Source organism: Pelobates fuscus, chromosome 8 (assembly GCF_036172605.1).
Source record: "Pelobates fuscus isolate aPelFus1 chromosome 8, aPelFus1.pri, whole genome shotgun sequence".
Classification (NCBI taxonomy): Eukaryota; Metazoa; Chordata; class Amphibia; order Anura; family Pelobatidae; genus Pelobates; species Pelobates fuscus.
The window spans coordinates 33,744,617-33,767,698 of record NC_086324.1 but is presented as its reverse complement, the minus strand read 5'-3'; the positions used below and the strand labels follow the sequence as shown (position 1 = coordinate 33,767,698).

The following is a 23,082-nucleotide window of genomic DNA, read 5'->3' as shown; positions in this document are numbered from 1 at the left end:
CCAGAATACTAGAACACATTCTCTACATATTCCTGTAATAAGATGATCTGCAAAACTACAAACACTCCATAAAAATAGAACATTAGACCCCAAGTTTAGTAATGTCATAAATTATCTAGAACTGTGATTTCAAGCATGCTACGCATAGCTGTCATCTAAATTAATGGAATTCCATGCATATGTTTATGGTATAAATTTTAACTGTATTTCAAAATATTCTAAATCATGCACAGGATGCAAAAATGTATTTTGTTTATTTATCTGGCAATCTGAATATTTTTTTTTATTATTATTTTTTTTTGTTGAAGATGGACTGTTGTATCACTCATCAACCTTGGTAAATCTTCACACCCCCAAGTAAACATCAGTTACAGAATTAAATGCCTGACTCATACGCTCTGTAACTCATCTCAGCCATGGAAGATGGTCACATGGTGATGACCTCAATGTGCATGGTAGATAAGACACAATAAAGCTATGCAAAAATAGAAAATCGCATCATGGCTTCAAAAATGGTTTCACACTATTCCATTTTCTTTCTTTTTTTTCTTTCTGAAAAGCACCATACGATTATCACTGACTAAGTAGATGGTAGGATAAAGCACACTTTTCAGATGTATATTTCTGTTATGCCACTGTCTTCGTATTCCCCATTGATTAAAAAAAACGAAAACAAATGTGTGCTGAGCTTCCATATAATGTATAACAGTGTTCCTTAGACTTCTGAACAAATTAAAAGAAAATAAAGTATCACTCCATAGCAATGACAAGAAGAACCGCATGAAAAACACGCTGCATAATAAAATTACACTAGCACAAACATCAACATTTAATTGTATTCTTCCTATTGAACACACTTGCTATGTAAAAGTGAAGACAAGAAAATGTATCACAATGCACCTGAACTAAATTGTATGTACCTTGATATACCACACATGTGCAACATTCTGATATATTTAAAATGAAAACCTATGGGCAACATTCCTTGGACAATAACACAGCAAGATTCCTTTCATGACCCATGTTGTTCAAAATTTAGACTTCCTAACCGAACAAACAAATTTATATTGTCCTTATTGTAGTGTATCTGCAAAATGAGTTCTAACAAATCCAATAATTAGTGGATCGGAAATGGCACTTTACCCAGATCAGACTTGGCCCTACAGCTAACTCTCAACGTTTATGTCTTTATTAAAAAAAAATTTGACTTGCAGAGCATCTGAGGTTTCCTCTATGGGTGGGAGCAAAATATTTAATCACTTATGGAATAAAGTTTCATTGGTTTGATTAATGGGGAGGCAGCTTAAATCATTAATGAATCGAATATCTAACAAATCAAAAATATGACCACAACAAAAAATCTAAATCTTTGTATCAGCTGAGTTATAAAGATCTATATGTATTTATGCCACTTGATATTTATCAAAACTTGTTTACAAAGATTACTTTTCCAGTTTGACTCTTCTGTAATTAAGTATTAATTTAAGCAATACCAATAAAAGTTTAAATATACTTTTTTGTGCGTTTATTAAATGTTTGTAATGCATAGTTTGCCATGAGGCCATGATTGACAATCTGCAGTGCATTGTATGATGTACGTATCGATCTTAGTTTGAAAGTGATAAGTAATAGTTAATTGCACCAGAACATGGTTTACTTGGAGTACAATTCTAACCAATTCTTCATATTTTGAGAGGGTTTGAGTTCTCTATGATCTAGTGAGGAGGTCAAGTACATATATCCATGGATATCCAAATAATTATTTGATGCTCCATGTCTGAAGAATATTACAGACTGAGGGAACCACTCAACTTCTGTCTCAGAGAAGAATTAAGGACCCTAACTAGGTTGCCAGTTCAGGCCTTCATTCTTGTTATATGGATGTTTAATAGGGCCAAGGTTGGACAGGGTATTTTCATGGTTCTGGAGCCCTATCTGCTGTTTAGATGGTTGACGTATGTTGTATTATGGGTAATCCTGCTTTCCTCTGTAACAAAGTTGAGTGGCTGTTACAGTTTTTTCATGCGTAGAGGTCTCCTGACAACCCACCAACAATATAATACCATGTTACCTCTCCATCTTCAGGCACCAAAACAAATTGTATACACTTAATGGAAAGTAAAGTATTGTTTGTGGTTTATTTTTTTTGCACATTCAAAATGGTTTTGCCTGTCCACCTCTACCAAAAAAAAAAAAAAATTGCTACAGAATTTTTCATCTTATTCCAATCTTTTCAATCTCACATCCCCATTCCAACATGCATCCTTGCTTTCTCCTTGCTGAAGAAAGTAGAAAGGGTGGTTGATGACCACTACCCTTCCAGTCTTTTCAAATCTATTTACAATTTCAGCTTGCTATAGGTGTAGGATCTATCGGATGGAATGTGTAAGACGAAGATGATTTTTTTCAGCAATGTAAGAATATAACCGTTTGTCCACTATTTACTTATGTTGTGCTGTATCAAGCTGAATTTGTAAATTAATTTTAAATAAATTGATATTTTATAATGCATAATGGCAATGATTTACTGTCATTCAAGGAATCCAGGATCCAATCTTTAAAACATAACTAGTGAAGATGCTACAAAGTAGTTTCCTTCATTGTGATCTTTTTCGTGATTAGAGGTATGAATTGTAGATGATGTACTCCATAAGATAATGTAAGTGGATTAATGTGCACACTTAAATATAAACACTTTCTTAATAAGTTTAACTAACTGAACAAGAAACGCAATTGCATTTTAAAAAGCTCTACCATAAAAGGATAAAACTCCATTTTATTTTTCACAGTTTGAATTTGTTAGATTACTGCAATGAACCACAACGATTTACAGAACATATTTGGTGACGTTATCTAAAGACACAGAATATGGCTAAGCTAAATCTTTATTTTCACATGACAATAATGTGAAAACACAATTTATGCAAAAGCACAAAACACTGACACATCTGTATTCAATTACATCCAAAATGTTGTGATTTTGACCATAAATACAAAAAATGAAATCCAACAACAAACGCATTATGTATGGGGGAGGATATTTTTTTATATTTAGTTTTTCATTTTTTGGTTGTTTTTGTTTTTTTTAAAACAAATTATTTTTTAATTTAAAGTCAAACGATGCACACAAAGTATACAAACAAAATTATCACGTAAACCAACTAGACCGTTCATTGGTAGGACTTTGGCCGGAGAGTTGTTCGTGTTCAGTTTTTCCTGTAAGATAAACAGTCCAGCAAAGAGATTGCTACGAAAGTACCCATATTGCACGAAATACATTGTACAGGGCTGGCTTTAGTGCCTGCAGTTTTCTATACAAATGGAAGGATATCACTTTTATGATAACTCCTTTAAAAAATATATTTGGGTACTGAACTGCTTTTCTGACAGGGAAAATGAGTGGTTGTCCATTATATAATAGGTTTAATATGAGTTAAATATATTAAAGGAATATAAGTACTAAATTTCTGGAAACATTTTATTTTAAGAAAATACCTTACCACTGATTTTTAGTAAATAAAGGAATTATTGAAAAATTTACATTGTACATATAGAAGATATCCTAAAAATAAAACTTTGCTGGAGTTGTTTATTGTTAAATGCACTTATTTTATTCAATGTAACTTTTTTTTTTTTTACATTTACAATATTTATATAAATGTATACACCTCTGAGATTAGATCTAAAGTAACTATTTGTAAATCAGAGGCTCTCGAATTGTCATAAAAATAAATGTAGTGGTATACAATATCTTGAAGACTAGATAAAGATCTAGAAAAGGATTACGCAGTTGAGAGGGATTTATATAGCTTGATTGTGTAAAATGGAAACTAAACGAATGGAAACCATTAAAAAATGAGAGGAAAATGATAAATGGGAAGGCGGAGCCTTGAGTTATGGGAGGGGTTGCAACCGGCCTATATAAACCCACTACTTACCTCCATACCTTGCTGATAGCGCTTGGTTACTTCCAGTTACCCCACCCACCACTCCACAAAGGAAATCCATTAACTGGTTGACCCTCTTTATTTACAGGCCAACCCGTACGTCGGTTTCGGCACACCACAACCGACTTAGTATATTATACTAATGATTAGAGGTATAGGTTCACATAAATACGGCCTTCTTCCCTGACCACAAAGTGAGAAATATATGGTTTCGTTTTTTTAAAGAGAACCGGAATACATACTCTTGTGTGCGGTTTATACCCTGGGATCTGCTGGTTTCTGCTCCCTGCCTCCACTACCTCAGTCAAAGAGACAGAAGCTGCTCCTTAGAGCTTCCATTGGCTCTCCTGAGCTAAACCTTTTTCCGTGCAGGACTAGCTCTTTGGTTGAGAGTGAGAGGGCTAAGATCAGGCAGAGAGCTTTTGGTTCTCTGGCTAAAGTACTGGAGGCAGGGATAGGCATCCACCAGGCTTCAGGTAAGAAGTCAAACCTTTCTAAAACACTTTGCCTCTTCTTTGGGGGAGTCTCCAGAGCAATACTGGCACAATAATCACTAGAGTGCGTTTAGTGGTTATGGTGCTTGGAGCGTTCCATTAAAGCAAGGAAATGTGGCTGTTGATGAACAAGAAGTACATTGAATCATTATATCAGAAGTAGGTATGGAAGCTGAGAGCGGATCAAAGCTCAAAAAAACCAAAATAACTAATTCTACATTTGAAGAGGTATAATTCCTGACCACCGTCATTGGCAAAATGTGAAGGTTTCCAGGTCAATTTGTCCGTCCTAAATTGTGCGTTTTTTTTTTCCTACCAACTCACAAGGATTTGCTCACTAAATAATGAAGTGTAATGAACTGAACATCAATCTACATCAAGGAAAAAATACTGGCTTTAACCCCTTAAGGACCAAACTTCTGGAATAAAAGGGAATCATGACATGTCACACATGTCATGTGTCCTTAAGGGGTTAAACATTTCTCCAGGCCTGCCCCAATCACTATTTTTGCCTACATTTTGCAGTTCAGCTTTTAATTCAATTAAATCATTAGAATTTGATATTTAGTGAATAAACCCCAACATAGTTGAAATTGTATGCGTTGCACATGTTTTAACCAAAAACCATGAATACGTTAAAACATAGAACATGATATATGATATTTGATGCCTTTATATTTTGATGCCATGTGGACAAATTCTATATGTTTTAACTATTTATTTCCACACAAAAAAATACAATTCTTCAAAAAAAATTATTGGATACAAAGGTAGCAGAACATTATTTACATATATTATAATTGCAGGTTCTGGGTAAAAGACACAAAAATAAAAATGTCCCTAATATGTTTATAAATAATACATTTACTAATCCAGAATACATTTTAGGCCACAACAGCTGATCAGATCAGCTATATTGGCCTACATTTTGATATTTACCTTTAAATCCTGAGAGCAGGGCCGGATTAACATAGAGGCTGATGGAGCTGAAGCTCCAGGACCATAGACCCATTGATATATTTTTTTCTTTTTTTTTTACACTACTCTTCACATGCTTTTGCTTTGTGCAGAGGGAATGAAGTATGGAAACCTAAGAGGGATGTAGAGAAACTAAACTTGTGTGGATTGGCTGACAATGAAATTAGATTAGGTGACACTGCAAATGCTCTTGATGCTTTGGTTTCTCTAACACCGTGGCATGTCCCTTGCTTCTTCACTCCCTAGATCCACCTTTTGTCTTTCCTAAACTGCATACCAGGAATGTCTGACTTCTAGTAAGACAGTAAAGAGAGGAGTGGTCAAGTTAGTGGTCAAGACCGCCCCATAAAGTTTAGAGCAAGCGCATCATTAGACACATTTGCGCCAAGCTCAGGGCGCTGTTTGCATAGTATGCCCTTAGTTGGTAGGCAGCCTGATATTCAACCATACCAGACTGACCTTCAAATTCTTAAGGCAGACCTTCTCTTTTACTGAGCATGTCCACCCCTTGGTGGTGCCAGTTATGTGATTTGCGTCAGTGGCCCACCCTTTTATCTATCCTACCGTCGTCCTGATTCACCGGACGCTGTGTTAGATGCTATGGATTTGCTTGATGGATGAAAGCAAGAGATTAGCATAAAGGATATGTGTTTTCTTATGGCTGTATCCTGTACGTTTCCCTTTCCCTGTGCCTTCTGTAATTAGGCCCATCGTAATAGTCAGCACTAGGTCCACCGGACTCTTAATCCGGCCCTGTCTGACAGTTCACACTGTAGTGAATAACACTGTCAAATGACTGCATCATTTGTTCTATTGCATAATATAAGTATACAATATCTATGTTCAATTTCCAAAGCCATGTGTTTTTTTAAAACACAGGGTAGTGTAGAACTCAACTGAAGTGTATGTGAGGGCAGGACAGATAAGAATTGTAAACTCCATCACATGGAAATTTTTATTCCAATTCAACAATGCAAAACATAGAAATGTATGCAATTGGACCCCACCACTCCCCCCCACCCCCCATGAATTAAACACCTCCATGATTCAAACCATGTGATACTTTCATGACTGATTTCCTTTCATTATTTAATTTCTACAATAATTTAGGAAGGATTATTATGTGCAAATACATAAAATACACATGGTGTAATGTAACTCATTGTTTGGAAAAGGGAGGCCTAGTATACATCACAGGGGCTTCAGTGTAATCAATACAAGACTTCAATAGATTATTTTCAAAATTCTAACATTTAACCCATTCTCCGGTGATAACAGATTTGATGTGGAATGTCCTACCTCTCACATACATGATAAATATTAATATATGATTAGGACTTAATGAATATAATGACAAATAACCATATATATGGCAACTGAATAGCAAATTTTCCTCATTAAAGGGAAACTATAGTGCCAGGATAACAATGCCTCCTTATAGTGCCCCCTCCACACCCCCCCCCCCCCCCTTTGGTGCAGAAGGGGTTAAAAAAAACCTTCTGTCACTTACCTTAGTCCATCGTCGATCCCTCGGTGCTGGCTAAGGATCCGCCTTCACTCCAATGGCTGCACTTGCATTAGAACAGTTTTCGGGTGGTGCTGGATGTCCTCATGCATAGCTTGAGGACGTCCAGTGTCAGACAACCAAAATTCACCTAATAGTCTGGAAGTCCTTCTAGTGGCTTTCTGTCTAGACAGCCATTAGAGGTGGAGTACACCCATAAAGGTAATTATTGCAGTTAATTAAAAACTGCAATAGTTCCCATTCCAGGGTTATGGGAATATGCACCCAGACCACTTCAATGAGCTGAAGTGGTCTGTGTGCCTATAGCGTCTCTTTAAATGCATAGTTGCTATTCAGTTACAACAGTATCTTTTATTTCTTATACTAGAATTCCTTTTCTCATTAAGATAAAAGTATCCAAGTAAAGCTAAAAAATTTTTGATCAATAATTAATCCAGTCTCTGTGATATTCAGATTTAGACCTTTAAGGGTACTTTTGTTTGTGACTGATTCCTTTACACAAAATTGAATAAATAGGGTTACCAAGTTGTCTAGTCCCACTGAGCTGTGCTTGAGTTTTTAAGGGATATACACATAAAAGGGGCCAGGAAATGTATTAGCACTTTGGTATTCGAAACTCATGGCTCATTGTTTGATTACGTGATAACAAGACTTTGGAAAACTAAAATATGATAATTGATAATAAAATAAATACTGACCCTGACCCCCTCCCCCTCCCCCCCTCCCCCCCCCTCCCCCCCCCCCCACAACCCCTGTCGATTTAAGGTGATTTCATGCCAGTTGTTTCCTGAACTGGTGTGTTTTCATGTTTTTACTGAGGCCAAACATCAGTTTTGAGGAAGAGTTATGAATTATATGCCTCAAACAACAAAAGTCAAGCTAGCTTGCTTCAATTGTGGATTAATTCGAACTCCCCAAATCACAGATGTTGTAATTCATCAACAATTACCTTAACCCCCTAGAATAGCAGATCCAGTAAACTTTACTAAAGGTAAAATCATTGACAATGTTGGGGTAATACACATCTCCTTTAGTAATCATAGATACTGCGAAAATAAAGTATGTAGAGCAGGAATGGGCATGACATTGAGGTTTGGAGTTGTACAGACTCCTAAAAATGTTCATGTTTGGTAGACAAATAGAACTTTTACACCATGATTCACAGATTATTTACAGATAAGAGCGTATGTCTCTTACGTACACATAAAACATATCTAGCATCTAGTTTCTTAACTGTCTTTAAAGTTATTAGAAAATATAGCAAGTAACAATATATGTTATTACATATAGACAACAAAAAAGAAAAATAAATAATATATTCTGCAATTGCTATTTTCGAATTTAAAAAGTGTGATACCAAGCTTTATTTGGAGAAGAGAATCCTTCTACAGTTTTAAAAGGAGCTTGTTCCCAGGTATAGAAAATGAACAAGGTCACTGACTAAAATATGTGCCATCATAACAAAAAGTATACACGTAACAATGAATTTAGAAGATCATGTGAAATAATAAAATTTGGCTTTGTAGAATGGCGGATGAACCGGCTTTTATTAAGGGACATAAATTGGCAATGTACTGCACTATAGTTACTGTGAACTACAATGGTTATCAAAGCCAGTGGATGACTAAGCATGACAGAGAGATTGCCAATGGTTCATGTGGAGCTTAAGAAACTTTAAGTGCTAATGGTGGAGTCCATTAAGTATTCATGTGTTATGGGTATCAAGGTGTTACTAATGTCCATTATAAATATCCCAGCTGGCAGCTTTAAAGGGAAACTATAGTCAACAAAACAACTTTAGCTTAATGAAGCCGTTTTAGTGTATAAATCATGTCCCTTCAGTCTCACTGCTCATTTAGGAGTTAAATAACAACTTTTGTGATTGTGCATTTGGCCCTAGACCCACCTCTCCAGCCTACATGACAAAATGGTTTCATATGCAACCAGATGTTGACTTACTTTAGATGTTTTTATTCCCTGCTCTATAAATTGAACTTTTATCACTATCAAGATATTAAGTGTGCAAAAGATAAGAAATTCTAAATTAAACAGACTGTGCAGTGCAAGGAAGAAAAATAACATTAACTCTCACATTACAGGAAGTATTTAGAAAGGCTGTGCATGCTACATGCATGGAGGTGTGGCTACAGCAGTATAATCAAAGTGATTTAACAGTGAGACTGCAGGGGCATGAACTATACACAAAAAATACTTCAAGCTTAAGCTAAAGTTGTTTTGGTGACTCTAGTCCCCTAACCAAACACTTAGAACAAGTCATGTAAAATCCCACCCAGACTCCATCACCAGAGCAATAGGTAACCTGATATGAACAGTTGCAATGGATGTCAGGTAAACAAAGCAAAGATTTGTGCTTAAGCAATAGTATGCTAAAATAAAATGACATTGATGAAATGCCCCCACAATCAGAAAGACTTTATTGCTGACAGTAAAGGGCTGGTGGACCTGTTAAAAAAATAATATTGCACTGCTAACAAATATGACAATTTATAGATAACCCATTGAGATCAACAAGATTGTTCTTCTCATCTGCATGTAAAAATAGGTCGAAGAGCAAGTCAGAGACATGTCTCCCTGTCGATACCTTTCCCTGAGGCAATGGTCTTCTCTTCCTTCTTTTCAGAACTAAGAAGAAATAAGAGAGAACCACATGTTAATAAAGCACAAGTTTAACATGCATGCTTAACAGAAGCACTGAACAATTTGCTTATTGCCATGCGATTAGACAAAATCGGCCAATAATCAAGATGGATGCTGCAAGCAAAATGGTTGTAGAGTTAAGATGCAAAACAGAGAAAGGATCCGCATCCATAGACACGAGCAGCAACAAACATGCAAACTGAAAAGATTAGTTAAGCACATCAAATACAAGCCACATATTTACACTGCTTAAGGTTAACGCTTTGAATACTTGATACGTTTCATTGATTTTCCATGCACAGTTATACAGGTTGCACACTTAGCGGTTAGAAGCTTCAGAATGTTCTGTACAAGGGCAGGCTGGTCAGATAATTGCCCGGCTCACATCTCCAGATGTAGAATGGGTAGTTGGATACTTTTGTTAAAGCCTAGTCATGCTTTGTAAAAGTACATTTTGTGAAGTGTCTAGGGGGTTGTGGGACAGAAATCATAATTTACCTTGCTCTTCAAAACGTTTGCAAACCCTAGACTGGATTTAGCGGCACTGGTCATTTTGGCTCTCAAGTAAGAACGCACTATTTACCGGGCAGAAGAACAGAGAAGGTGCTCACACAGGGCAAACATGGATTCAGAGATGCTAGCCACAATTTAACAGAAAACGTTTTGGTCATTAAGGGGGTTAAAAAAGGCTATAATATGAAATAAGAGTAAGAAAGTTAAAATCCCCTTTTACAATGAGGATACATTATCCAAATATTAAAGTTTTTTTGGAAATATATTTAGGAGCAACCATTTGTCTATTTTATCAAGATATCTTTAGGAAAAAAAATTGAATGTAATGGCACTAATGAAAAATAATCTTGGTTAATACATTTGGGGAACAGATGACCCAACATGTTGGTCAAAACCACAAATTGATCAAAGCCAGATGATATGCTTCCAGCCTACCCCTGTTAAATTATTGTGTTTCATAAGTTTATTAGTTAATTAGTTTTTACATGATTTGGATTACCTCATATTCCAAGAGTTTCCACCACATGCTAATTTAAATATGTTTAATAATATAATTATTAAATATTCTAATAATTTTATCAGTAAAAAATGAGGGCTATATACAGATATATGAACTAGTGATATCTTTCATTTTAAAAAATATTACTGCATTGACCTTAACAGAACAGCTAAACAATTATCTTAGTGAATACTTATGAAAGTATCAATGCTGTGACTTCTGCAATATTAGACAAATATGTTAGTCTAATTTTTTAAACCATTTCCTAGCCAATTATCACTAGTAACATATGTGACTTTGTACAGGAAAGATAATCTTTTTTTTAATAATTACAAGTGCCCCTACATGCTTCATAATTTGGGCACAGTAGCCACAGGTTAAGAAAATTTAAAATAAAAAACTATTTTAGAAATGTGTTGATAATTAATTAAATAAATCCCAACTGCAGAATCTTTGACTACATAATTATGAAGATATGTATATCAAAGTTGTTATTGTAAATAAGGTTCAAGGGAGATAGTGCTCAAGATGGGTAAATATTAGAATGACCACAAACATATCCAAAAGTGTTATGTAAAACATTTATTTCTTCATAATGTTTGGGATTTCAAGGAGTCAAAATAAAAAAGCTAACTCCTAACATACTATGGTCTATCTACAATGGTACTATTTATTAACACTTGATTATGTGAAAAGTTGAAAAAGGTAAAATGGGTTTAAGTAAGCTAACCCTTAATTACACTATCCACAAACCACCAAGTATGGTGGTTTGTAGTTTTGTACATGCAGTTACATCTATAACACCAATGTTCTATTCCATCTCTTACAGGGCATTGCATGCTGCTATTGCAGCCTGCAAATAAGTCCTGTAGTGTGCTCAGAGTCCACTTTATTTTCCTACTTCTGCTGGTTCAATGCAGCCATGGAGACCAACAAAGGCTACTGTAAAGTGTGGGAGGAGAAAAGGGAGCATTTATAGTCATTCTGCAATCTGCATAGATGTAGAGGGGATAAATTGGGCCTGGCAAAGAAATTAGGATTTTGTTTTTGCAGCATGAAGACTGACCCTAGAGAAATAACAGTAGAGCTTGCAAAAACTATATGTTGGTCCATGTATGCACAGGTCTTGAAATGAAGCAGGTTAAACATCTTGGAACAAGAAACAACATTTGCATCAATGCTTCTTCACTTGGAGCTGCGGGCTAACCTTTGACACTGTAGCTGCTGCTATTTTTCTCATGATGCATGCCAGAAAAATAGCAAACAGTCTGAATTGGACTAATATCTAAGAATTTAGGCCGGGAGTTTTTTATTCCGTTATCAGGCTTGGCCTATTGGTTTTCCAATAGATGTTAAAATGGATAATATAGTATAACAGAGTAAAATACTAATCTACAAGGCAGTCATGGAAGCACTGGCAATGAGTTATTGAGGTAATTGTGCCAGGTCATTAGCATACAGGATTTGTGTGCTGCTGGCTCAGCGCACCATTTTTCGGTTGATTCAAAGCAGCTGGTGGTACGTTTAAGTGCATGTTAGCAGAGTATGGGAGGTGTGAGGCTACAGTGCATAACATAGAGGAAACGCACTAACTTGACTGAAAACCTGCAGTTAAGTCAGCTATACAGATTCCCAAACAATCACATTGGGAACTTGGGACACTAGGCATAAGGATCGGTGGAGCTGCTAAAAAGAGTTATGTAATTTTAAAGATATTCACCATCACAGTTCACATGACACAAATGGCACCTGGTGAAGTTTCAAGATGATAGGAAACTAGACTCTAGACCTCTTGAGTCTAGAACGTCTTCCCAGTGAGACATCATGCCCTGTTCAACACCATAAATCAACCAATCTGGGAACCAGCAAGCTCTTTAAAGAAATCCAACGTCACTCCTCACCACTTACCCAATGAGAGCCCTAGATAAAAGGACAGTGTGCTAGAATATCATTTACGGCTTACAGGATCTGTTCGACCAATGCAAAGCCAATGGGTGATGTCACACTAAGCGTGCCTCAGTGGCATATACCCGTAAAATGGTACATTGCATTTACAACAGAAAAATAACTCTTTATCAATCAAAGGAAGATCAACTCTATTTATTAAATAGCAAATTGTGTTATTTTTGGTTTCCAATGGATATTCACATTCTGGTCAAAACTATTTGCTAACTGGCATTACAGTAAGTTAAACCGGTTAGTAAATGTAATGTTTGGCACCAATTTACTGCAATGCGAATTCCTTATATATTCCGGTATATACGTTTTCTGTATGTGTCTACAATGCCTTGACCAATATTTATATGTATTTGTGGGAAATCAGAAACCTGTACACAAAGGTGTAATACGCGGGGACATTTCCAACCTACACATAAGCTCTATTTGCTAGTTAGACACACCCTACTCATCCTGACCTATAGCAAATGAAGATCAGGCAAAAAAAGAGAAGAAGAGTTTTGGGGGCAATTTAAATGTCTATGTTTATTGAGGTGACGTCTGTGTGTCAAATATTGTTTTAATCTATGGTTTCCAATGCTGACCCATGCAAATGTTTCATCCATATCAATTATTAAATTGTATTAGTAGTATCAGTATTTAGATATAGAAAGGTTTAGTATAGCTCAAATTGGATCAGACTTTAAAAATCACAAAAATCAGAAAAAATATAATTAATACATGCGACATAACAGCTGCATGCAATTTTTTGGGATAACAAAATACTACAGAGTCCAAATATCAATCTGTTCATTTAGAGATCGTTTAAATCATTAGTTTTATAGAGCACCTTTTATTACAAGCAGCCCTACCATTTGAAATCGGTTCTTCAGGTTTCTAATTGTAATGCAGACGTAGAACGTAAATCAGCATTTTGGCTTACTTTAAGATGAATTATAATCACACTATTTAAAAATACTATAGAATTGACAAAATGGGTGCTTCCAGTCCACTTGTTATCTCATACCACAAAGCAATAACTGCCACGTGTACTACACACATTGTCCAATGTATATTCACCAGTGTTCTGTTATGTACTTTGTATCTTTGTGAGCAGAGGCCGTGGGGTCTAAAGGAAGACTTCATGCGTGAAATAAAAAAACAGCTTGCAAAAGCTGCAAACTTGCTTTCTTTTCCCCAGCACAGGCATACTCCGATCAGTGGCTTCTCATTGAGAAGCCTCTGTGCTGAAGCCATTGGTGCATGAGCATGAGATTGTGGCATTTCTATGCTTCCCTCTGAGCTGTGTAGTAGAAGGGGCAAGGCAGGTGCATACTAGCACAGCACACCTCCCACTTCCATTAGCTATATGGACATAGGCGTGCGCAGCCTATTGTATAAGGGTGTGCACCCTAAAGCACAAAAACACACGCCGCATATATATATATATATATACTGCTGTGTGTGTGTGTAGACGCTGTGTGTGTAAGGGCGCTGTGTGTGTGAGGGCGATGTGTGTGTGTGTGAGGGCGCTGTGTGTGTGTGTGTGTGTGTGAGGGCGCTGTGTGTGTGTGTGTGTGTGTGAGGGCGCTGTGTGTGTGTGTGTGTGAGGGCGCTGTGTGTGTGTGTGTGTGAGGGCGCTGTGTGTGTGTGTGTGTGAGGGCGCTGTGTGTGTGTGAAGGCGCTGTGTGTGTGTGAAGGCGCTGTGTGTGTGTGAAGGCGCTGTGTGTGTGTGTGTAAGGGCGCTGTATGCGTGTGTAAGGGTGCTTTTAGTGTGTATATGTGAGGGTGATGTGTGTGTGAGGGCGCTGTGTGTGTAAGGGCACTGTATGTGTGTGTGTGTGTGTGTAAGGGTGCTGTTAGTGTGCTGTATGTGGGTGCTGTGTGTGTGTGCTGTATGTTTGGGGGATTGTGTGTATTGTGTGGGGGCCGTTTGGTAAATATCCCCCCTCCCTTCTTACCTTATGTAGGGAGGGGGGACCTTGCTGCTGCTGCCTTCCCTGGTGGTCCAGTGGAGGTGGGGGCAGATTTCTTAATATCCCCCCTCCCTTCTTACATTATGCCTGGGAGGGGGGTTCATTTCTGCTGCTGCCTTCCCTGGTGGTCCAGTGAGGAGTGAACTCTAGCCTTGCAGGCTAGAGTTCACTCTCGCGAGATCTGAGCGTTGCCGCGGTAACCGCGGCAACGCTCAGAATCCCGCGAGAGGACCCGGCGGAGCTGCTGGCAAGAGCTCCCCGGGTCCTCTCCTGCCTCCCTCTCTGCCTGTGGGTCGGTGGGGAGGGAGGCTTAGAGCAGAGCCGGCGCTCGGATAGCGCCGGCTCTGCATGAGCCGACAGGGGAGATCCCGAGATCTCCCCTTCCGGTCTTAATACATAGGCGTGCCGCGGGGATTAGGGTGTGCCCAGGCACACCCGGCACACCCCGTGCGCACGCCTATGTATATGGAACTAGAAACATCACAGGCTGTCTGGGAGAAAACATCACAGGCTGATTAACAACCAAACAGTCTGCCCCCCCCCATTGTAATAGTTGTATTATGGTGCATATAATGTTATAAGAGTACAGTCCTTAATTGGAAGCAGCCCATAATTAGATAAATACAGGCATTTTTTTAAATTAAGTTTTATGTGAATTGAAACTGCTCTGGGCATACTAGTGATTTACTGGTAACATTTGCAAAAATAACTATTATCCTATAGGATCTATCTATACCAATGCTTTAATGGTGCTATATAAAAATATTGACCGATCGTGATTTGTGCTATCGTCTTTTTTACCTCCAAGCAAATATTTTACTGCACAAGATTTTTTTTGCTAGTTTTGTTTTCCCAAAAGAAAAAAAATAATAATAATAAGTATAGTCACATAGCTCAAATAAGGACTGAGCTGTGTGCCATTCACAGCTCGGTCATGCATTTCAGGTCCCTCGGCACATCAAATGATTAATTAATACAGTGGTATTATTTAAAATGCAATCAAGGATAGCTTGCTAAGCTAGCATCTTACCTTTAGGGATCAGCTCCTACAGTGATTAGGAGGGGGAGCTTATGACAAAAATGTAATATAAAACAATTAAGTACAGTTGTGTAAATGTTACAGGAAATTAAAACTGATTATTTGTTCTTACTGATTTTAATAAATACAACATGCAACTGAGGGAGGCTTTTATGCATTTTTCCCCTCTATATGTTTAGGAATATGTGTGTGTTTTATACATACACACTCACGCACTCCCACACATAATAACAAAATACACATACACATAATAAATTCAGCACTGCAGTATAATAGATATTTATCCCATATGTGCTAACTTAATAAGAACTGTCACAATTACATTTATTCATCTCTCTTTTTAATTATTAGAATGTAATCTCTGTAGATCCGTAAATTTTAATGTCTGCATAAAATGTCACTTACTTTACCTTGTCGGTAACAGTTATATGGACTCAAAACATGTACTCAACAAGGTGGCAATTCTGTTTCACAGTTTGCCAGAGTTATCATGGAAAATGTGCTGTTCTGGTCAAATATTATCTACTCACAGTGGTTCCCAACCCTGTCCTCAAATACACCCTAACAGTCCAGCATATAGGGATTACCTAGTTGTGTCTTATTAGCACAACTGTGCACAGAACAAACTGTTCTCCATCGAGAATTAAGGACATATTTTATCAACAACATCGCCAAGGGCCCATTGCAGTGAGAATTATAAATATTTGAAATTCACTGCATTAAGAGCTTGTTCTACCAAATTCAAAAGATGTGTTAACAAAAGAACTACATGATATTTCAAGAAAAGCATTTCTGAAAAAAAAAAAAAAGTTACGTTAACAAATTTAGGAAAGTCATGTAGAGATCAAGATGGAATTGGTTGCCTTTATTTTGTGCACAGTGGGAAAAATCTTCAGTTTTGAAATTTTGCCGTGTTTTGGCTCGTCAGCACTAAAATGATGGTTCAACTTGAAGGACTGTCCTACCTTCGATTATGTTACTATGTGTTTGGCCGAGCAATTAAAATCTCTTCACTGGTCACAATAAAAGTAATCAGCAAATAGTCCAGACACATTGCTATAGTACCATATTACTGTAAATATTACTTTTTTTTATTATTATTTTTGCTCATTCATGTTGGTTATATATTTTTTAAAGTTCTATGCTACTCCAAGAGCTGTCAAAATGCATTGTGGGGGGCATTACAGTTTATCACTATCATCACTGTTTGTCAACTCTAATTATGTGACAATGCTTCAGCCTATGTAAAGTATGCAGTTGATGACTTTTTCAGTCACTAGTACTTTAAAGGAACAATATAGGGTCAGGAACACAAATGTGTATTCCTCACCCTATAGTGCTAAGCTAACTATTCAAGTTGTCAACCCCCTTTTATCCCCATTAAAAAGGTATTTTACTTAACTTTATTCCAGCGCCGTGCAGGTCTGACAGCGCTGGCCCTAACCCCAATCTGCCTCCTTTTAATTCTAAATAATTCTGATAATGATCAGTTCGGATAATCTCATCCAAGGAGGTGGAGCGGTCACAGAGCCAAACGCTGCTCTGGCCAATCAGCATTTCTTCATACAGGGCATGGAGACAATGAACATCAGTGACCCAGATAGCACCTCTAGTGACCGCCTGAATGACTTTCACTGGAGTTGTCCCTAGGCAGCAGTGTAAACACTGCCTTTTCTTAGAAAATGCCTACAAGGACTGACTATACTCACCAGAACAACAACATTAAACTGTAGTTATTTTGGTGACTATAGTGTCCCTTTAAGAGTCTCTCCCTTTCTCAATGTAAATATATAGATTAGATAAACTAGATAGATAGACTAGATAGATAGACAGACAGACTCCTTAGTCTATTAAAGGATTAAATGTTGATGAATGTTCTAATAATGTAGAAGTGACTCTGGGTAGAGTTAGCGTGTATTTTTCTTATTTATATGTAATACAATCACATCCAAATAAAGTGCAAAATCAATATTAACAAGGCAAACTAAGCCAATTCACATCAGTAATGAGAATCTTGTGTTTTCAATGTTTTGTTTTTATTAGTTTTACTGTACCATTGCTAAATTGTATTGTTTATTAAAGTGTATATGTGTTGCCATATAGTAACTCTTTTAGAACTGAGATTTACACATCGACAAATGGTTTAATAAAAAATAATCTGTTTGCTTTATTCCGAGTCTTGGGTTACAGGTAATAGATAGCATTTTGAACAGCCTATCTCTATAAAGTCACTGATTTACATTATGCATTCACTATCACGATAGTAACAAATCGCACGTCTCTGCTTACAGTCTAAAATCTGTGAGCAACTGAACAGTTTTAGATCTAGAAAAAAAAGTGCTGTTAGTCTTACGCAAAACTTAAGCGTTGAAAGAGTTAAAAAAAACTGATCAATTTAAAGAGGAGCTGTCACTTGAAGTCCCATGAACCTGTATCTATCGTGATAATAGATTATATAAGAGCACAGCATAGTGAGAAAAAAGGTTTGTAAGTAAGTTGTCTGCATCAATAAGTGCAGCAGAGGTAAGTATCTTTTTAATGATCTCTGCTGCACCCCTCATCCCAGAAAGTGGGTCTTTAGCATCTACTGCTGTGATACAAGACAGAACAGTCACCAATTAAAAGTTGACAGTTGATATGCAACCTCTCTTCTCACCATTTCTAAATAAATAAAATAATTTAAATTTAATGCACATGTCATCAAAATAATATAATGTCTTCAATGAGGCATAATGGATTTTGTTTTATAATTTGCATACAATATGCAATATATAAAAAAAACTAATGACATCCTATTAAATCAGTGGCAACTCTGGGAACAATACACAGGGGGGCACATAAGATTCCACAGCCAAAACTGGGGGCACTAATCATTTCCATCACTATATTATATTAGTAGTGGTTGCAGAGGTTATAGCAGTTGTAGTGGGTGCCAGGGTGTTATAGGGGCTGTAGTGGGTACAGGGGAGCTATAGGGGCTGTAATGGGTGCAGGGGAGGTATATGGGCTGTAGTGCGTGCAGGGGAGGTATAGGGGCTGTAGTGCGTGCAGGGGAGGTATAGGGGCTGTAGTGCGTGCAGGGGAGGTATAGGGGCTGTAGTGCGTGCAGGGGAGGTATAGGGCTATAGTAGCTGCAGGGGAGGTACATGGGCTGTAGTGGGTGACGGGGAGGTACAGGGGCTGTAGTGGGTGCAGGGGAGGTACAGGGGCTGTAGTGGGTGCAGGGGCTGTAGTGGTGGATTCAGGGGATGTATAGGGGATGTAATAGTGCAGGGGAGGTGTAGTGGCTGTAGTAGGTGCACGGGAGGTATAGGGGCTGTAGTTGGTGCAGGGGAGGCATAGGGGCTGTAGTTGGTGCAGGGGAGGCATAGGGGCTATAGTTGGTGCAGGGGAGGCATAGGGGCTATAGTGGGTGCAGGGGAGCCATAGGGGCTGTAGTTTGTGCAGGTGAGGTGTAGTGGCTGTAATAGGTGCAGGGGAGGTGTAGTGGCTGTAGTAGGTGTAGGGGAGGTATAGGGGCTGTGGTGGATGCAGAGGGTAATAAAGGCTGCAGGGGATATTAGGGGCTTTGGTGGGTGCAGGGGTCACAGGTACTGTTGTGGGTGCGGGGGGAAATGGGCTGTAATGTGTGCATGGGGTAATAGGGGTTTGCAGTGGTTGCAGGGTGCAATAAGGCCTTTAAAGGGTACAGGGGGATAGGGGCTGTCCTGGGTGTAGAAGGGAAAGGGGCTATAGAGGCTGTATTGGTTGCAGTGGCTAATATAGGGATATATATATATATATGTTTATTACCCTCCCCCCCCCCCCCCCCCGAGCTTTACCTTTGACCAGGGAGGGGAGAATCCTTATCCCTGGTTGTGTAGTGGGAGAACATGCTCATTCTGGCCAGCACACTAAGTTCTCCCTCCTCTCATCCAGTTACCCGGGCCAGTGAGGGAGATCTTAGATCTTAGATCACTGTCCATGAAATTTGGCGGGTGGGCACATGAGATGGGGGTGGGCAAGGTACAATTTAGGTGGGGAAGCAATTGCCCCCCTTGCTCCCCTGTAGTGACGCCTATGCATTATAGATGCACCCTTAATAATATGATTTACTTTAAAATTTGTTTTTGAAGTCTTGCCTTCTTGTGAAATGTCCATGAAATATCATACAATGAAAAATATATGTATATATTAATACAAGAAATGTGTTTTAAGCTAAAATTATACAAAATCGGGATAAAGTACTAAGAAGAAAATTAAAACCTTTTAGAAGATAAGCTTGGTTCCTTAGTCTTTGAATTTTCTGAAGTTATTAGCAGAGTCTTCCACACAGAGGTTTTAGCCATTTCATCAGAAATGTTTATTATTGAAGGATCCTCTCTAGACAGAATTAACACAATAATGCACACAATGAATAACAATTCTGTTCTACAAGACTTGCCAGAACCTGCCAGACGATTTTAGTATAAAATCTGTGACTATCACAACACCACCATTCTGTAACATCCTAGTCATCAGATCTATTGGCTGTATCCCGGAATGTTGCAGTAGCCCAGGTTTCCAGGAGTAAGGGCCCTCTCGGTTTAAATGTACTCTGCACACCACCACAAATGGATTGTGTTTGAAATATATATATATATGATCCATTATGCTTTACAATACATATTTGAGATTGTTATATAAAATCTGTAACAATATCATTGTATTCACGGACCTTGATACATACCTCCCAAAATTTCAAAAGGACAAATAGGGACACTTTAATTTTAGAGATGTGAGTGGGGGAGTGGGGGGGGGGGGGGGGGTGGCCAAATGTGTAAAATTGTCGGTGACTTACTAATAAGAATATATGCAACAGAAATGGAATTTAGAACAATGTATCTTATTTATACAGATTGATTTCTAAATCACATTTATTGTAGTTTACAGAAACACTACTGAGAGTATCATTGCTGCTGTGGAGCTCTGTTATACACTCAGCCACACCAACAATATGAAGCTCTTGGAAAAAAAGGACACCAGGGTAGATGAAAAAAAAGGTACAGAATGATTTGGGCCCAAAATAAGGACTGTCTCTCCTAAACAGGGACAGTTGGGAGGTATGTTTTTCATCATTATTGTACTAGTTTACATATAAAGGCCTCTGTTGTGTATATCCTAGTAAAATGTTATTGTGATCTCAAAATAAAACATCTAATTATAAATATTTCCTGTATTGGCATTAAACATCTAAATATAAGACATGAGGTGCTGGAAATGTATTACCAATTGAAAATATTCCTACAGTAATATGAAATCTAGTGTAGAATAGCATAGTGCTAAGCATAATTTTACTAAGAAAGGGCACTTGAGTTTCTTTTATGACTTGGATTCTGCACAAGATGAGTTGGATGACATAAACAATTAATCATGTTGCTGGTTAACCCTTTCACTCCCAAAACATGTAACATCTTCCTTACATTTTGCATTGTCAAGCTATAATAATAATAATAATAATAATAATAATAATAATAATAATAACAAAATCATAGGATTTGCCTAATTTCTTGCCCTGAAATTGTGAAAGAAAAATAACTTGGTAGTAAAGAGGTTAAAAGTGTTTCAAGCAACATAACCACATACAATTTAATTTAAATAGATTTTTAGCAGAATCAAAGAAATAAAATTAACTAAAGCAAATTGTAAAAAACTTGAATTTTTTTTTAAACAAACAAAAATGAATCACCTGTTGCACTGATTAAGAGATACATTTTATCCAAGTGTAAAATTGTGAAATTCAGACAAAGCTTATTATAACTCTGCTGAATTACCAAAAATAGTTGCACACATCATTTCTAACAAATGTTATTTCAAATACGATTTAGTGAGAACATTTGAAATAAATAATTACAAAATTGCTAAGAATTACCTGCAATTCCCTTCCATTGGTAACTGGACAGTTCCTTCATCTTCCAATACAAGCATGCTTTGTTCTTCCTAGAATGACACATTAAACAAAAGACAAATTAATTAATTAATTAAAAACTAGCTGCAGACTTTTAGAACCGTTTATGCTATTGTATGTGATGTAGAACAAAGTTTACTTTGCACAAATCAAATGACACCACATACTTTACAGTGAGGAGAAAAAGTATTTGATCCCCTGCTGATTTTGAACGTGTGTCCACTGACAAAGAAATGATCAGTCTATAATTTTAATGGTAGGTGTATTTTAACAGTGAGAGGCAGAATAACAAAAAAAAAAAATTCTGAAAAACGCATGTGAAATAGTTATAAATTGATATGTATGTCATGAGTGAAATAAGTAATTGATTCCCTATCAATCGGCAACATTTCTGGCACCCGGGTCTCTTTTATACAGGTAACAAGCTGAGATCAGGAGCACTCTCTTAAAAGGGAGTGCTAATCTCAGCTCGTTACCTGTATAAAAGACACCTGTCCACAGAAGCAATCAATCAATCAGATTCCAAACTCTCCACCATGGCTAAGACTAAAGAGCTGTCTTGGGATGTCAGGGACAAGATTGTAGACCTACACAAGGTTGGAATGGGCTACAAGGTGACAACAGTTGGTGCAATTATTCGCAAATGGAAGAAACACAAAATAATTGTCAGTCTCCCTCAGTCTGTTGCTCAATGCAAGATCTCACCTTGTGGAGTTTCAATGATCATGAGAACAGTGAGAAATCAGCCCAGAACTACACGGTGGGATCTTGTTAATGATCTCAAGGCAGCTGGGACCATAGTCACCAAGAAAACAATTAGTAACACACTACGCAGTGAAGAACTGAGATCCTGTAGCGCCTGCAATGTCCCCCTGCTCAAGAAACTTGAACATCTTAATGATTCAGAGGAGAACTGGGTGAAAGTGTTGTGGTCAGATGAGACCAAAATCAAGCTCTTTGGCATCAACTTCACTCGCTGTGTTTCGAGGAGGAGGAATACTGACTATGATTCCACAGTCAAACATAAAGTTAGAACCATTATGCTTTGGGGGTGTTTTTCTGCTAAAGGCACAGGACAACTGCACTGCATCAAAGGGACAATGGACAGGGCCATGTACCATCAAATCTTGGGTGAGAACCTCCTTCCCTCATCCAGGGCATTGAAAATGGGTCATGGATGGGTATTTCAGCATGACAATGACCAAAAACGCACAGCCAAGGCAACAAAGGAGTGGCTCTAAAAGAAACACATTAAGGTCCTGGAGTGACCTAGCCAGTCTCCAGACCTTAATCCCATAGAAGTTCTGTGGAGGGAGCTGAAGGTTCGAGTTGCCAAACGTCAACCTAGAAACCTTAATGACTTGAAGAGGATCTGCAAAGAGGAGTGGGACAAAATCCCTCCTGATATGTGTGCAAACCTGGTGGCCAACTACATGAAACGTCTGACCTCTGTGATTACCAACAAGAGTTTTGCCACCAAGTACTAAGTCGAAGGGGTCAAATACTTATTTCACTCATTGACATGCAAATCAATTATTATTTTTTTTACATGCGTTTTTCTGTCTCTCACTGTTAAAATATATACCTAAATA

General features: G+C 37.7%; 1 protein-coding gene across 4 annotated transcripts in view; it reads right to left on the bottom strand.

Moving 5' to 3' along the window:
* Positions 1-7,683: 7,683 nt before the first annotated feature.
* SLC4A10 (solute carrier family 4 member 10) overlaps positions 7,684-23,082 on the bottom strand; it is a 170,092-nt gene continuing 154,693 nt past the window's right edge. For 2 of the 4 annotated variants that reach the window (XM_063429670.1, XM_063429669.1), the window contains exons 23-25: positions 21,455-21,522; positions 19,810-19,926; positions 7,684-9,587 (exon numbers count right to left, since the gene is read on the bottom strand). In XM_063429670.1, coding sequence (XP_063285740.1) covers positions 9,521-9,587; positions 19,810-19,926; positions 21,455-21,522 — 252 coding nt within the window. In that variant the 3' untranslated portion in view covers positions 7,684-9,520. Of the gene's footprint in view, positions 9,588-15,555; positions 15,594-19,809; positions 19,927-21,454; positions 21,523-23,082 lie in introns of all 4 variants that reach the window. The other 2 variants (XM_063429671.1, XM_063429672.1) reach the window with 2 other exon arrangements.